The sequence below is a fragment of the Pongo abelii genome, chromosome 16 (assembly GCF_028885655.2).
Source record: "Pongo abelii isolate AG06213 chromosome 16, NHGRI_mPonAbe1-v2.0_pri, whole genome shotgun sequence".
Lineage (NCBI taxonomy): Eukaryota > Metazoa > Chordata > Mammalia > Primates > Hominidae > Pongo > Pongo abelii.
In genome coordinates this window covers 87,339,073-87,356,984 of record NC_072001.2, presented here as the reverse complement: position 1 = coordinate 87,356,984, position 17,912 = coordinate 87,339,073, and the positions used below count along the sequence as shown (strand labels likewise).

General features: G+C 48.7%; 1 protein-coding gene across 2 annotated transcripts in view; it reads right to left on the bottom strand.

The window, feature by feature from the left end:
• Positions 1 to 3,867, bottom strand: part of AP3B2 (adaptor related protein complex 3 subunit beta 2) — a 50,544-nt gene extending 46,677 nt beyond the window's left edge. The window contains exon 1 of one of the 2 annotated variants that reach the window (XM_024232511.3): positions 3,541 to 3,867. In XM_024232511.3, coding sequence (XP_024088279.1) covers positions 3,541 to 3,653 — 113 coding nt within the window. In that variant the 5' untranslated portion in view covers positions 3,654 to 3,867. The remainder of the gene's footprint in view (positions 1 to 3,540) is intronic. The other variant, XM_024232512.3, reaches the window with a different exon arrangement.
• Between the last annotated feature and the right edge of the window lie 14,045 nt (positions 3,868 to 17,912).

Below are 17,912 nucleotides of genomic sequence, written 5' to 3'. Positions count from 1 at the left end.
TTATATAAACTCACAAAAGCAAACCTAGCTGACCCCACAGATCCTAAATCCTTTTGCCACTCCTTTCCATTCCTTAAAAACAGCCCTAGAAGCTGCTCTCACACTAGCTCTCCCTAACTCATCCCAACCCTTTTTCATCACACACAGCCAAAGTGCAGGGCTGTGCGGTCAGAATTCTTACACAAGAGCCGGGACCACGCCCTGTAGCCTTTCTGTCCAAACAACTTGACCTTACTGTTTTGGCCTAGCCCTCATGTCTGCGTGCGGCGGCTGCCGCTGCTTTAATACTTTCAGAGGCCCTCAAAATCACAAACTATGCTCAACTCACTCTCTATAGTTCTCATAACTTCCAAAATCTATTTTCTTCCTCACACCTGACGCATATACTTTCTGCCCCCCTCCACTACCTCTCAGAAAGCCGAACTCATTGCCTTAACTCCAGCCCTCAGTCTTGCAAAAGGACTGTGTGTCAATATTTATACTGACTCTAAATATGCCTTCCATATCCTGTACCACCATGCTATTATATGGGCAAAAAGAGGTTTCCTCACTACACAAGGGTCCTCCATCATTAATTCCTCTTTAATAAAAACTCTTCTCAAGGCTACTTTACTTCCAAAGGAAGCTGGAGTCATTCGCTGCAAGGGCCATCAAAAGGCATCAGATCCCATCGCTCAGGGCAACACTTATGCTGATAACGTAGCTAAAAAAGCAGCTAGCATTCCAACTTCTGTCCCTCATGGCCAGTTTTTCTCCTTCTCATCAGTCACTCCCACCTACTTCCCCAGTGAAACTTACACCTACGAATCTCTTCCCACACAAGGCAAATGGTTCTTACACCAAGGAAAATATCTCCTTCTAGCCTCACAGGCCCATTCTATTCTTTCGTCATTTCATAACCTCTTCCATGTAGGTTACAAGCCACTAGCCTGCCTCTTAGAACCTCTCATTTCCCTTCCATCGTGGAAATCTATCCTCAAGGAAATCACTTCTCAGTGTTCCATCTGCTATTCTACTACTTCTCAGGGATTGCTCAGGCCCCCTCCCTTCCCTACACATCAAGCCTGGGGATTTGCCTCTGCCCAGGACTGGCAAATTGACTTTACTCACATGCCCCGAGTCAGGAAACTAAAATACCTCTTGGTCTGGGTAGATACTTTCACTGGATGGGTAGAGGCCCTTCCCACAGGGTCTGAGAAGGCCACTGCAGTCATTTCTTCCTTTCTGTCAGACATAATTCCTCAGTTTGGCATTCCCACCTCTATACAGTCCAATAACAGACCAGCCTTTACTGGTCAAATCACCCAAGCAGTTTCTCAGGCTCTTGATATTCAGTGAAATCTTCATACCCCTTACCATCCTCAATCTTCAGAAAAGGTAGAACAGACTAATGGTCTTTTAAAAACACACCTCACCAAGCTCAGCCATCAACTTAAAAAGGACTGGACAATACTTTTACCACTTGCCCTTCTCAGAATTTGGGGCTGTCCTTGGAATGCTGCAGGGTACAGCCCATTGGAGCTCCTGTATGCACGCTCCTTTTTATTAGGCCCCAGTCTCATTCCAGACACCAGACCAACTTGGACTGTGCCCCAAAAAATTTGTCATTCCTACTACCTTCTGACTAGTGATGCTCCTACTCACCATTCTCAACTACTCATACATGCCCTGCTCTTGTTTACACTACTGGTTTACACTGTTTCTCCAAACCATTACAGCTGACATATCCTGGTGCTATCCCCAAACTGCCAGTCTTAACGCCCTCTTAAAGTAAATAAATAATCTTTGCTGGCAGGGCTATGCTGAACCTCCTTGGGCACTCTCTAATTGGATGTCCTGGGTCCTCCCAATTCTTAGTCCTTTAACACCTGTTTTTCTCCTTCTCTTATTCCATTTAGTTTTTCAATTCATATAAAACCGTATCCAGGCCATCACCAATAATTGTATACGACAAATGTTTCTTGTAACAACCCCACAATATCACCCCTTACCACAAAATCTTCCTTAAGCTTAATCTCTCCCACTCTAGATTCCCATGCCACCCCTAATCCCGCTCGAAGCAGCCCTTCAAGGCTATGGAGAAGCAGTATCTGTCCATACCCCCCCCCCCCCCGCCAAAATGTTTGCTGCCCCAACGCTTCAACATTATTTTATTTTTCATATTAATAGAAGAAGACAGGAATGGCAGGCCTCTGAGCCCAAGCTAAGCCATCATATCCCCTGTGACCTGCACCTATACATCAAGATGGCCTGAAGTAACTGAAGAGTGAAAATAGCCTGTTCCTGCCCTAACTGATGACATTACCTTGTGAAATTCCTTCTCCTGGCTCATCCTGGCTCAAAAGCTCCCCCACTGAGCACCTTGTGTCCCCTGTCCTCTAAACCCCCACCCAATATCCAATTAATCATCAGGTCTGAGGCTTCCACCTCTTCCACAGCCTCCAATCTTCTGCCTCTCCCCGGTCTCAGCCACAATCACGCCAGGCCTGTGAACCTCAGGACCCACCTCGCTTGTCTCTTGCTCAATCTGGCCCACCTCCAATCTCTTCTCCACAATGCAGCAGCCTGACGTCTTTCTAAAATATAAATCTGATTATGTCGCCTGCTTAGAATCCTTCAGGAGTCCTCCCCACCCTCTTTTCTGGTCAGTCCAGTGGCTCACACAGATTGTGGCCTGGCTCTCAACCTTCCCGAAAGCCCTTTCCTCTGCCTGGAACATACCTCACGCTCCTGTCTCCCTTCTCTCCGGCGCCAGAGACTAGGTCCTCTTCCTGCTCCCACTGCCCCCATTACACTCGACTATCCCTGACAGCTTCTTCATCTGTGCTCCCCTCTAGAGCAACCTGAGCAAGGAGGGTCTCATGTTCACAGTTGTATTCCGTGACTAGTTCAGGACTCGACAGTTGGCTTTTCATAAATGTTTGTTGCAGAATTTACGAATAAACAAATGAAGAACCAAACGAACGAATCAAAGGTGGGGGAGGGTGTGAAGGTGGAGCTGAACTACAGGTGCAATGCCAGGAGCCAGGAATGTGAGGGTCAGATGGAGATGGGGACCAGAGGGAGGTGAAATGAATTTGCAGCAGGGCCAGGCTGGGAGGCTGTGCAGGCACTTCCAGGGACCGCCTTCCTGAAGAGGCCCCAGGCTCAAACTCAAGTTCGCTGACTCAGACCCCTCCCCCACATTTTTGGGAAGCCAACCCGCCTAGCACGAAAAAGGAAGGGAACCCGTAACGCAACGCCACAAACCGGAGAAACACCTGGAACCACAGGGTTTCTCCTCTCCAAACCGAGCTGGCCCATCCCCCGCCAGCCCCTATCTGCCCCTCGCCGCGTCCTAGGCCGGCCCCTGGGGCCGGGGTGCCAGCGCTGCCCGCGCTGGGCCGGGGCTCCACGCCGCAGGCGGGGGCCGGGCGGGCTTCCGGTCGGCGCGACCGGGGCGGGGCCGGCGCTGGGGCCGGGCGCTGTCCATGGTGCCCGCGCGCCTCGCCCCGGCCCCGGCCCCAGCCCTCCCGCGAGCCTCCTGGCCGGCTCCCTCACCGCTTGTAGTCGGAGGAGAAGATGCCGCCGCTCGCGGGGTCGTGGCCGTACTCGGGCTCCCCGGGGCCAGCGGAGCCGCCCTTGTCTTCGCTGTAGGCGGGGGCGGCCGACATGGGGCGGCCAGGGAGACTTCGCCGAGGAGGAGGTTGCGGGGCCGGAGGCCGGCTGGAGCCGAGGAAGGGAACGCGGGCCGGGCCGGTCCGGGCTGGCGAGGGCGGCGGCGCGGCACGGGTTCAGCAGAGGCCGCAGTGTGCAGCGGCGGAGGCTGCGCGCGGATTTCTCAATCAGGGCCGCGCGCTGAGGTCTTAAAGGCACCGGCGCCAGCCGAGTGGAGGGCGTGTCCGCGAGGAGGCGACAGGGGCGGTGCGGCAGGGCCTGGCCCCGCCCATCCCTAGGAAATGCCCTCTCTTCAGGCCGTCTTCTGCCCTTTAAAGCGACTTGGCTCATTTCCAGATCTGAAGGTGGGCGAGGCTGCTGGACGGACGCTGGGACCGTCTTGCAGGGGATGTGGAACACCTGCCCCCACCCCCGACCACCTGGCCTCGGCGGGACAGGCTTCTGGGGCTCCGCTCTCCCCAGACGCACGCGCGGATGCTCACCCACGCCGTGGAGGGAAAGCGGGATATGGAAAGAAGGCTGTGCCCGCAGGCTGGGGGTTCTAGAGCGGGAAGGGGTCACCGCACCCGAGGACTGGCCTCAGATACCTAAGGACGCTCCCTTTCCCGCCACCTTTCCTACAAAATCTGGCTTGGCAGCAGGAAGCCGAGGAGCTTCCTGGAGGTGGTGGAATTTAAAGAATTAAGGTCAGGGAGCTCCGAGGAGCCCTTAGGGGCTTAGAGAGATGGGGAACAGGATACAGAGGACGGTGAACATCTAATTAAGCCTTGGAAAGTAGTTTAATGAATCTTTCTGAAGCCTCCACGTCCACCCAGGAGGGCCAAGGTCATGCCTAATCCGGGGACACGTCCACGTCCACTGACACCTGAAAAGGAAGAGAAAGGGTCTGGTGTGACCACCAGCACTCCTGAGTAATGTGAGCCCTCCAGTTCAGCTCCCTAGCCCGAGGGACCCCTAGGCCCAAGGAAGGAGGGCTTGGATCAGATGGAAAGTAGTGAACTGGCCTGGGGGAAGAGGTAGGATCCAGTTGGGCCCGAGTTTGGGGCATCAGTTTAGGTGGCTGGAGTCTCTTAGCTGGGCATGGGGACTGGAGGAGTTCCTAAGGCCTGAGTCTTGGTCTGTAACTAGCATCCCGAAGTCTCATGGCCAGAATTGGCGGGCCTACCTGGGAAGGAGTGGGGCCCAGAAAGGTGGAGCTTGGCTCAGTAGAAAAGTTCTATTGGGGGTAATTCTACTGGGGTAAGGTTCTATTGGGGTAATGGGAAGGTTCTGTTGGGATAACCTAGACAAGTGGGTGGGTCTGCTTGGTTCTGGTGGCTTTGTGCCTGCCAGAGAAAAGTGGATCTTGAGTTTGGAGAAAACTGGCCTGGGTGGGGAGTCGGGAGAGAAGGGCCTGGATTTTGCAGTTGCGCGTTTGTAAGGCGCTTTGGCTAGTCTGCTCAGGAGGTGGGATGGGTCCTGTGCAGGTAGCTGGGCCACGTTCACCGAGCTGCTGGAGCTCCCATCTATTTGCCGGGGGTCCAGGCTGGGACCTGGGGCGAGCAGACGCAGTGCAAAGTGCACACAGTTGCTGCGCGTGGAGTGATAGGATGGTGGGTCCGCGTCCATCGCTTCGCTCACTCTGCGCAGCACGCGCCAGCGGGAGCGTAGCAGCGGGCGCTGCCCCTGTTTGGATACGATGCCTTTCCAGGAGCCCAGAAACTTCCCAGGAGCCCACAGCCTCCTGAGTTCTTGCCTGTGGGGATCGCAGAGGGGTGCGGATCACAGCCAGCTTAGGTCCTATGCCCTGTGATCCCGCACCCCCATTTCCCGAGACCTCAGGGACCCTGAGTGCCCAAACCCTATTTTCAGAGACACGTACCCCCAACCTGGGACTTCAGTCTTTATCCCCGAGTAGCCAGCTCACTGGTGGGGCGTGGCTTGGCTGGGCAGCCTCTCTGCAGACTTAGGCCTGTGTTTCTGCTGGAGGCACTCACCCTCAAAGTGGATGATCTCTCCATGGCCACAGTATACGCCCACGTGGGCCCCGCACCAGCGTCAGGTGGGGGACATCAGCCTGAACAGGAAGAGGTCTCCTGGCTCAGGCTCCCTGCCCTCCAACTACACAGCCTCGAAGTGTTGACCCAGGAAAGCCTCAGAGAGGAAGCACTTAATGGTGCTGACTGCCCCAGTCAGGGCCTGCATGGAGAAAGGGACCTGACTTCCTGGCATTTACAAGGCCCGGGATAGGGAGGAGGTGGGTCCTTCCACTGACCATAGGTCGGATGGTCTGCCCAGGGCTCAGGGAGACCTATCTTGGGCTTGGGCCCAAGGCAGAATGTCTTCACTGCCACACACTTTCCTGCTTGTGCTTAAGGGACTCCTGAGGTCCAGATATCACAGATACATCCTGCCTCGAGCCCCTACTGAGAACCCTTCAGTTCCAGCAAATGGTACCTCCTCCCCATCCGTCTTCTCATCTCAAAATCCAGCCATTCCATTCTCTCCTCCTCCCCCCTGCTCTAGGATCCGCTTCCCCAAGCAGCTCCCATCTTGCCACTGCTCCTGAAGGCAACACCAGGGACTGGGTGGGTGTCAGCTGGTACCTGAGTTGAGCAGACCTGAAAAAATCGGGAAACCTGGATGAGATCTGGACCTAGGACAAGCATCTCCTCCCAAGTCTGTGTGGAGAAGGACCTCTCCAGCAACCTCTGTAGAGCGGCTGCTCATTTGATCCTTAATACAATCACGAGATAGGAACAATGTCCCCATTTTCAGGATAAGGAAACAGGTTTACAGAGGCTATACATCACTGGAGTGCACGCAGCTAATGTATTCCTGCATGACTCTGTGCCCGGTACCCTTTGTACTAAAATCAGTCACCTCTGTTAGCTCTTCTTCCTCCATAAGGAAGTGAGAAAACCTGCTTAGTTCAGGCTTCTCCCATCTCTACTGGAAACAGAAGGCTTTTGGGACTTGGGAGGATGGCCCCATTGCCTGCACTGAGCCTGAGGTTTGATCTCAGAGCCTGGGAAAGTGGGTGAAGGTAAGACCTGTGGGCATGGAGCTCTCCAGGGGTGTTAGAGGAGCTGGGAGCAGGAAGTAACACACTACCACCAGGTGTCTGGGCATCTTTGTTGGAAGGGAGCAGAATTGGCTCCAGCAGATTTGCATATGGGTGGGAAAGACCCATATGCAAATGAAGAGCCAGGCTGCCCAGGCCCACCATGCAGAATGCCAGCTACTGTGTGGCTCACTGTGTCTCTCCCATCCCTGATCCTTCCTTTTTCTCCTGGCCCACTCCATAGTATCTTCTGCATTTTTTTTTAAGATGGAGTCTTGCTCTGTCTTCAGGCTGGAGTGCAGTGGCACGATCTCGGCTCACTGCAACCTCCGCCTCCTGGGTTCAAGTGATTTTCCTGCCTCAGCCTCCCGAGTAGCTGGGACTACAGGCACCCACCACCACTCCCGGCTAATTTTTGTATCTTTAGTAGAGATGGGGTTTCACCATGTTGGCCAGGCTGGTCTCGAACTCCTGACCTTGTGATCTGCCTGCCTCGGCCTCCCAAAGTGCTGGGATTACAGGCATGAGCCACCTCGCCCAGCCAAATCTTCTGCTTATTACTGGGTGAGTCTCATTTTCTCAGGCTGGGAGCTGTGGAAGACTCAGGTGACTAACTCATCCCAGTCTGCCTACAACTTCCCATGTGTTAAAATTGGAAACCTTGCATCTCAGGAACCCAGGAAAACCTGAATATTGGGTTCCCCTAGGATCTGGTCTCCCCCTTTCCATCTCCCACAATCTCAGAAGGCCACAGGGAGAACCCAGTCATGTAAACAGCTCTTTGGCTTTTGGTCATGCTCTCCTACCGTCTACTAGGTAGTGAGGGCACCTTGAGCCCTACTCCCCTCTACCCTCACTCCTGCTGGGCCAAGCAGAGGTTTACAGCTATGGAAGAGGGCAGACTGTTCTGGCCCCTGTTGAGGCAGTGGGCACCCCACCTGTGGAGAGGACAAGACAAGCTGAAGACTTCTCCAGTTACCTGAGATGTGAAGCTCATCTAGGGAGGAAAAAAAAAAAAAAAAAAAACCCAGCCATCACCACGTGGCCACTGAGGAGGTGAGGACAGAGGCTGTCTAGCCTCTGTCCTCTCCCCCTCTGGTTGTGCACTCCTCCTGTGGAGCTGTTTGTCTGTCAGTGCATGGTTGTGCATTTGATGTGCATGTGAGTCTGCACTAAAATGCTGGACATGACACGGGACTGGGATACCCAGCCCTGGCTGTGCCACCTCTCTATATGCGACATCAAACCAGCCCCTTCCTCTCTCTGGGCCTCAACTTCCTGTGAACTAGGGACAACAAGCTCGAAGGGCTGGACATCACAGGGCCGTTGTGAGGCAGTAAGAGCTCTCTGTGAGCTGGGTAAGGCTAGCCGGCAAGCTTTATTTATCTAAAGTCTGCCGCTAAGCATGCAGATGTGGGTGTGGAGAGGAAGGGTGGGGAGAATACATCTTTCCCAAGAACAATGGGCCCTCAGAGGCTGGCGGCCTCCCTGTGACCCCTGCCCCAGAGCTCTCAGGGAATCACCTAGATGGAAAGGCCCTGGGGAGCAGGGCCCCACCCCGACTCTCCCTCTGAAAGTTCCCCAGTGCTGGTGGGGGTGGGGAGGCACCTCAGCCACCATCAGCTGGGCGCTAGACTTTGAGTCAAGGTCTGATGAGGACATGCTCCTTCAGATAGGGGATGTAGGTCCACACATGGTGCTCCATCCATAATGATTTATTGCCAAAAGCTGTGCTAAAGCATCATTTAGCCCTAACAATAATGACTTGAAGTAGATGATGTTATACTTCCCATTTTACAGATGGGGAAACTGAGGCTTGGAGAGGTTACAAGCTGGTAAGTGGCACAACCAGGATTCAGGCCAAGTGGTCTGTCTCCAGTGCCCGTGTCCTTCACCACTGTACAGTATCATCTTTCTCACGCTGCTGGCATGTGAGGTCCCCCTTCCCCAGACTCAACTGCCAGGAAGTGCTGACCCCCGTATCCTTCCTGACCTGGAGAAACAGCTACCCTTCTCCTTAGTTTTCGCTGAGTCAAGCCACCGTGTTCTTTGTAAGAAAGAAAAGGGGGCAAGACCCTGGAGCTCTAAGAGCCCAGGGAACAGAGACTCCCACTCCTGGGGCACCTGGCCTGATCATGCCACCCACCCCATGGGGATTTCTTGCTGGGGGCCTGAGCTCTTCCTCCCCTCACCCTGACTGAGGCTTTCAACAGAGCAAAGTAATGAGGGTGGTCCTGCAGCTGGGCGTGAGGGTGACAGGCAGTCTTTCTGAAGCCCAGGGCTCTGCCTTTCCCCAGAACTGGGCCCCTGCACGACCCGAACCAGTGGGGTCAACCCAATTTAGTGACAACCCTAAATTGTCAGTTCCTCTCCTCACCTTTCCATTTAACCTTGGACAAAGCGTCCCTCTGTGGAAGGCAGGGCTTTGGGATCACTGCTCCTAGCCGCCCACCTTCAGCGGGAACAAGCATCAGGGAGTAGGCAGTTCCCTAGCACACCTTGCTTCAGCCCTTCTTCCTTCCCATACAGAGCCTTTGGTTATCCCTTCCCTCTTGGCACAGAGCAATCCCACTTGAATCTGAGCCCCCAGCCCAATTAGCTCACCTTGCAGTGGCCACGCTCACACCTTGCTAGATGTTCTTCTTCTGTGGCTAGAGAAGGAAGGACAAGCTGGCCATCCTTCAGGCAGATAAAGGGACCAAGAGGGAAGCCCTGGGGCCCTGTTCGTCATCACTGCCTAGGCCAGTCTGACAGCAGCACTCCTTCCTCCTAGCAGCTCTGAGGCTGGGATCCAGGTGGGTAATTGGTGCCCCCACCACCCCCTCTTCAATCCTCCTGGTGTTTAGTCCTACCCAGACCTGCTTGTGCCTCCTCTCTGACCTGGCTCTTCTCCTTCCACTGACCTCCAGTGTGCTCAGATGCCTGCCACATCCCCAGACTGTGGTCAGAGAACAGTGAATGGTTTAAATCCCTTTAAATTTATTGAGGCTTGCTTTATGGAGTAACATATGGTCTACTCTCGTGAACATACCATATGTAATTGAAAATGTTTATTTTGCAGATTAGGGTATAGTATTCTATAAATATCAATTAGGTCACAGTAGTTGATAATGTTCAGATCATCTATGACTTCACTGATTTTTTGTACAGTTTCTCTGTCAGTTGTTAAGAGAGGGATGTTGGCCGGGTGCCATGGCTCACGCCTGTAATCCCAGCACTTTGGGAGGCCAAGGCGGGTGGATCACGAGGTCAGGAGTTCAAGATCAGCCTGGCCAAGATGGTGAAACCCTATCTCTACTAAAAATACAAAAATTAGCTGGGCATGGTGGCAGGTGCCTGTAATCCCAGCTACTCAGCAAGCTGAGGCAGAGAATTGCTAGAACCCGGGAGGCGGAGGTTGCAGTGAGCTGAGATTGCGCCACTGCACTCCAGCCTGGGCAACAGAGCAAGACTCCTTTGTTGCGGGAAGTCAGGGACCCTGAACTGAGGGACCGGCTGAAGCCATGGCAGAAGAATGTGGATTGTGAAGATTTCATGGACATTTATTAGTTCCCCAAATTAATAATTTTCTAATTTCTTATGCCTGTCTTTACTGCAATCTCTGAACATAAATTGTGAAGATTTCATGGATACTTATCACTTCCCCAGTCAATACCCTTGTGATTTCCTATGCCTGTCTTTAATCTCTTAATCCTATCATCTCGTAAGCTGAGGAGGATGTATGTCACCTCAGGACCCTGTGATGATTGCGTTAACTGCACAAATTGTTTGTAGAGCATGTGTGTTTGAACAATATGAAATCTGGGCACCTTGAAAAAAGAACAGGATAACAGCAATGTTCAGGGAACAAGAGAGATAACCTTAAACTCTGACCGCCAGTGAGCCAGGCGCAACAGAGCCATATTTCTCTTCTTTCAAAAGCAAATGGGAGAAATATCGCTGAATTCTTTTTCTCAGCAAGGAACATCCCTGAGAAAGAGAATGCGTCCCTGAGGGTAGGCCTCTGAAATGGCTGCTTCGGAGGGTGGCCGTCTTTTACGGTCGAAGCTGTAGGGATGAAATAAGCCCCAGTCTCCCATAGCGCTCCCAGGCTTATTAGGACAAGGAAATTCCCGCCTAATAAATTTTGGTCAGACCGGTTGTCTGCTCTCAAACTCTGTCTCCTGATAAGATGTTATCAATGACAATGTGTGCCCAAAACTTCGTTAGCAATTTTAATTTCACCCTGGTCCTGTGGTCCTGTGATCTTGCCCTGCCTCCATGTGCCTTGTGATATTCTATTACCTTGTGAAGCACATGGTCTCTGTGACCCACACCCTATTCGTACACTCCTCCCCTTTGAAAATCACTAATACAAACTTGCTGGTTTACAGCTCAGGGGGCATCACGGAACCTGCCAACATGTGATGTCTCCCCCAGACATCCAGCTTTAAAATTTCTCTCTTTTGTACTCTGTCCCTTTATTTCTCAGACCGGCTGACACTTAGGGAACATAGAAAAGAACCTACGTGAAATATCAGGGGTGAATTTCACCTGATATCTGGCTGAATTTCCCCAGATACCCCTTCTCAAAAATAAAATAAAATAAAAAATACAAAAATACAAAAATTAGCCGGGTATGGTGGCAGGCAACTGTAATCACAGCTACTCAGGAGGCTGAAGCAGAGAATTGCTTGAACTCGGGAGACGGAGGTTGCAGTGAGCCGAGATCATGCCACTGCACTCCAGCCTAGGCAACAGAGCAAGACTCCATCTTAAAAAAAAAAAAAAGAGAGGGATGTTAAGACTTCCAAATATGATCGTGGCATCGTCTATTTCTCCCATTAATTCTGTCAAATTTTGCTCTGTGGATTTTGAGATTAAATTGTTACATTAATTTTTTTTTTTTTTTTTTGAGATGGAGTCTCACTCTGTCACCCAGGCTGGAGTGCAGTGGCCCAATCTCGGCTCACTGCAAGCTCCGCCTCCGGGGTTCATGCCATTCTCCTGCCTCAGCCTCCTGAGTAGCTGGGACTACAGGAGCATGCCACCACGCCCAGCTAATTTTTCTGTATTTTCAGTAGAGGCGGAGTTTCACCGTGTTAGTCAGGATGGTCTCGATCTCCTGACTTTGTGATCCGCCTGCCTCGGCCTCCCAAAGTGCTAGGATTACAGGCGTGAGCCAACGCACCCGGCCTTAAATATTCTATGATTGTTGTCTTTTATCATTATGAATGTTCCTCTGTATCTCTGCTAACACTTTTCGCTTTGAAGTCTATTTTGTCTGATATTATGCTCACTATTTGCATCTATATCTTTTACCATCCATTTACTGTCAATCTATTTATGTCTTTATGTTTAAAATGTATCTCTTGCTTTTTTCATTTTGTTAATGTCTGTTTTTTGTTTGTTTGTTTGTTTTTGTTTTTTTAACAGAGAGTTTTTTGCTCTGTCACCCAGGCTAGTGTGTGCAGTGGCATGATCATAACGCACTGCAGCCTCAAATTCCTGGGCTCAACTGATCCTGCCACCTCAGCCTCCCAAGCAGCTGGGACTACAGGCAAATGCCACCATGCCCAGCTAATTTTTTCATTTTTTTATTTTTAGTAGAGATGGGGTCTTGCTATGCTACCCAGGCTAGACTTGAACTCCTGGGCTAAAGCAATCCTCCTGCCTCAGCCTCCCAAAGTGCTGGGATTATATGCATGAGCCACTGCACCCTGCCAATCTCTGCCTTTTAATTGGGCTGTGTAGTCCATAGATATTTAATGTAATAATTGATATGGTTGAATTTAGGTCTATCATTATTTATTTGTTTTCAGTTTTTGCCTTCTGATATTTGTTTCTTGGTTCTTCCTTTCTTGTCTTCTTTTGGCATATTTGAATTTTTTAAAAAAGAATTCTGGCTGGGTATGGTGGTTCATGCTTATAATCCCAGGACTTTGGGAGGTGGAACAGGGAGGATCACTTGAGCTCAGGAGTTGGAGACCAGCCTGGGCAACATGGTGAGACCCCACCTTGACAAAAAATTTCAAAAATTAGCCAAGTGTGGTGGCACACACCTATCATCTCAGCTACTTGGGAGGCTGAGGTGAGAGGATCACTTGAGCCCAGGATGTTGAGGCTGCAGTTAGCCACGTCAGGTTCCTGCCACTACACTCCAGCCTGGGCAACTGACAGAGATCCTGTCTCAAAAAAAAAAGAAAAAAAGAATTCCATTTTAATTATCTATTGACATTTAGCTCTACCTCTTTGTCTTATATTAGTGGTTTCTCTAGAGATTGTGATATAACTTTTCACAGTCTACTTAGAGATATTATTGTATGACTTCACATAAAACATAAAAGCCTTGCAACTGTATAGGTCCACTTACCACCATCTCCTGCCCCATCTTTTATGCTGTATTTGTCATATGTACTATAACTACATACATTATAAACCCCAGAAATGTTAACACTTTTTGCTTTAAGCTGTCCTCTGCATTTTAAAGAGAGTGAGAATAAAAAAGTATTTTGCTTTTCCTCACGTATTTACCATTTCTGATCCTCTTCATTCATTCTCGAATCTAAGATTTCATTCATTCTTGAAGGTCTAAGATTTTCTCTGATAGCATTTCTCCTTAGCCTGGAAAATTTCCTTCAGCAGTTCTTGTGGTGTAGATCTGCTGGCAATGAATTTTCTTAGTTTTACCTGAAAACACCTTTATTTTACATTTATCATCCTATTGGACATAGAACTCTGTATTAACTGTCCTTTTTCTTTCAGCACTTTTAAAGATTTTTCTCCAGTATATCTGTACTTCATAGTTTCAGGTGAGAAGTCAATGATCCTTCAAGTTGCTGTTCTCCAGATTGTCATGTGTTATCTTTGGCTGCTTTCAAAATTTTCTCTTTATCTTTGTTTTCAGTAGTTTCATTATGATGTGAATAGGAGTGGTTTCCTTCATATTTATCTGTGGTTCCCTGAGATTTTTGAATCCGTAAATTTATCTCTTACTAAATTTGAGTATTTGGGGCCATTATTTCATTAAAGTTTTTTTCTGCCCCATTTTCTTTCCCATCTCCTTCTAGAACTCCAATAAATACCACTACTTTAGTATTGTTCAATAGGTCAATTTTTTTCAGAGAAAGATGTGTCTCAATATTTCTTTGATTTCACTGACCCATTCTTCCGACACCTCCAATTTGCTTGTTAAGCTCACACATTGAATATATTATTTTATTTATTTTTAGGTCTAGAATTTCTATGTTTTCAAATTTTGTTTTCTCTGCTAAAACTCTCTATCCATGTATTCATTATCACTATCTTCTTTAAAGTCTTTTGTAAATATCCATATCTGCCTCAAAGTTTTTTTCCCCAACTTTGGGTGATCTTGGTATCTATTTCCATTGACATTTTTATTGTTGAATTACATTTTCTTTCTTTTTTCTTTTTCTTCTATTTTGAGACAGAGTCTCCCTCTGTCAACCAGGCTGGAGTGCAATGGCGTGATCTCGGCTCACTGCAACCTTGGCCTCCCGGGCTCAAGTGATTCTCATGCCTCAGCCTCCCAAGTAGCTAGAATTACAGGTATGAGCTATCATGCCCAGCTAATTTTTGTATTTTTAGTAGAGACGGGATTTTGCCATGTTGGCCTGGCTGGTCTCGAACTCATGGCCTCAAGTGATCCACCCACCTTGGCCTCCCAAAATATTGGGATTACAGTTGTGAGCCACTACACCCAGCCTACATTTTCTTTCTTTCTGTTTTTATCTTTTTTTCCTCTTCCTCTTCCTCTTCCTCTTCTTCTTCTTCTTCTTCTTTCTTCTTGCCTAGGATTTAAAAAAAATTGTGGCCAGGTGAGATGGCTCTCACCTGTAATCCCAGCAATTTGGGAGGCCGAGGCAGGTGGATCTCAAGGTCAGCAGTTTAGGACCAGCATGGCCAGCATGGTGAAACCCCATCCATACTAAAAATATAAAAGTTTGCTAGGCATGGTGGCACACGCATGTAATCCTAGCTACTCGGGAGGCAGAGGTAGGAGAATCGTTTGATCCCGGGAGGTGGAGGCTGCAGTGACCCAAGAGCACGCCACTGCACTCCAGCCCCCCATCCCCCACCAAAAAATGGTATAATGAACATTGAGTATGATACAGTGTAGAGATTCTGGATTCTTTTAGCTTCCCCTGAAGAATGTTTATTTTTGTAATAGCAGACCTCAAACTTGTGGAATCCTAATTTAACTCTTTTTTATGATGATTCTATTAAAAGTTTTACCCCCATTATTATGATGAATTCCTTCATCCTGGGATATAGTCTTTTAAGGTGTGACTCCTGTGGGATTTCAGTAGACAGTCCAAGGCATTTGCCAAGCCCCTTTAAATTTCTGAAAATTGAACCACAAATTCTGCCTCCCTTGGAGTATGCAGCAACTGAAATATCTGCCCTTTTCCTTCTGCCTTTCAACTACTGCTTTCTACTGAGCTCCTTGGAGTTTCACTTCATGGATGTGTAGCAAGGGGTTATCCAAGAATTTGAAGACATTTCATGCATTGATCTTGGGAATCTTGTCTCTGAAGATTCCTCCTTTCAGGGATATCCTCCATCAATTTGCAGTTGCTCTAGAAACCCTGAACTTTCTCCACCAATATCTTTTTTTTTTTTTTTTTTTTTTTTTTGAGATGGAGTCTCACTCTGTCACCCAGGCTGGAGTGTAGTGGTGCGGTCTCGGTTCACTGCAAGCTCCACCTCCCAGGTTCACGCCATTCTCCTGCCTCAGCCTCCCGAGCAGCTGGGACTACAGAAGCCTGCCTCCACGCCTGGCTAATTTTTTGTATTTTTAGTGGAGACGGGGTTTCACCGTGTTATCCAGAATGGTCTCCATCTCCTGACCTCGTGATCCACCCGCCTGGGACTCCCAAAGTGCTGGGATTACAGGTGTGAGCCACTGCGCCCAGCCATATATCTATATATATATATATTTTTTTTTTTTTTTTTTTTTTTTTTTGACGGAGTCTCGCTCTGTAGCCAGGCTGGAGTGCAGTGGCGTGATCTTGGCTCACTGCAACCTCCGCCTCCCGGGTTCAAGCAATTCCGTTGCCTCAGCCTCCCGAGTAGCTGGGACTACAGGCATGTGCCACCACGCCCAGCTAATTTTTGTATTTTTAGTAGAGACGAGATTTCACCACGTTGGCCAGGATAGTCTCAATCTCTTGACCTCGTGATCCACCCACCTCGGCCTTCCAAAGTGCTGAGATTACAAGCATGAGCCACCGTGCCTGGCCTCTCCACCAATATCTTAAGCTGAGAAGTCTATAGCTTTGTGCATGAGTTCTAGCATCTCACAGTGTGTAAACTGGAGTGTCCCTAAGAAGAAAACTTTGGCCGGGCGTGGTGGCTCATACCTGTAATCCCAGCACTTTGGGAGGCCAAGGTGGGTGGATCATGAGGTCAGGAGATCCAGACCATCCTGGCTAACATGGTGAAACCCCATCTATACTAAAAATACAAAAAATTAGCTGGGCGTGGTGGCACACGCCTATAGTCCCAGCTACTCGGGAGGCTGAAGCAGGAGAATCGCTTGAACCCAGGAGGCAGAGCTTGCAGTGAGCCGAGGTTGGGCCACTGCACTCCAGCCTGGGTGACAGAGCAAGACTCCATCTCAATAAATAAAAAAAAGAAAAAGAAGAAGAAGAAGAAAACTTTGGAAACATGGATCTCATTCAGTGCAATTCTTTTTTCTGGGGTCAAATCTCCAGGTTCTACGGGCTCTTGAATTCTTTCTAGTTCCTCCATGTCGTTTTTTAAATTTTATTTTTTTAATTGACATTCAGTAAATGTCAATTGTACATTTCTATGAATTTTAACATATGTATAGATGCATCACAAGATACAGAATAGTTCTACCATCCCCCAAAACTAACTCTTTTCAACATCTCATGCTAGTATGGTCCACATGTCTCAATTGGTGAACCAATGTTAATACATTATTATTAACTAAGGTCCATACATTATTCAGCTTCCCTTTTTGGCTATAGTCCTTTTCTTGTTCCAGGATTCCATCCCAGCACCATATTACATTTAGTCATCATGTCTCTTTGGGTTCCTCTTGTCACCATGGTTTTAATTTGCATTTCCCTAATTAATGTTAAACATATTTTATGTGCTTATCTGCCATCTATATAATCTCTTTGGTGAAGTATCTGTTCAAATCTTTTGCTATTTGTATTGAAATATAGTTTACATGCCATAAAATTCATCATTTTATTTATATATTTATTTAATTTTTTTTTTTTTTTTGAGATAGAATCTCTCTCTGTAGCCCAGGCTGGAGTGCAGTGGCGCAATCTTGGCTCACTGCAACATCCGCCTCCCAGATTCAAGTGATTCTCTTGCCTCAGCCTCCCGAGTAGCTGGGATTACAGGCATGCACCACCACCGGCTAATTTTTGTATTTTTAGTAGACAGGGTTTCACCATGTTGGCCAGGCTGGTCTCAAACTCCTGACTTCAAGTGATCCACCCACCTTGGCCTCCCAAAGTGCTGGGATTATAGGTGTCAGCCACCGCGCCTGGCCAAATTCACCATTTAAAAATGTACAATTCATTTGGGGTTTTAAAAAGTATGTTTACAAGGTTGCATAACCATCACTACTATCTTTTTTTTTTTTTTTTGAGACAGAGTCTCACTTTGTTGCCCAGGCTGAAGTGCAGTGGCACAATCTCGGCTCACTTCAACCTCTACCTCTTGGGTTCAAGTGATTCTCTTGCCTCAGTCTCCCAAGTAGCTGGGATTACAGGTGTGCACCACTGCGCGCAGCTAATTTTTGTATTTTTAATAGAGACTGAGTTTCACCATGTTGGCCAGGCTGGTCTTGAACTCCTGACCTCAGGTGGTCCACCTACCTTGGCCTCCTAAAGTGCTGGGATTACAGGCATAAGCCACCTCGCCTGGCCCCATCGCTACTATCTAATTCCAGAACATTTTCATCACCCTCCAAAAATATCTCATATTCATTAGGCAGTCACTCCCCTATTCTCTCCTCCCCTAATAACCACAAATCTGCTTTTTGTCTCTACGAATTTATCTATTATGGACACTTTGTATAAATGGAATTATAGAATGTGTGGCCTTTTGTGACTGGCTTCTTTCATTGAGCACGTTTTCAAGATTCATCCATGTTGTACCATGTACCAGTACTTCATTCCTTTTTTCTCTTTTTTGAGACAGGGTCTTGCTGTTGCCCAGGCTGGAG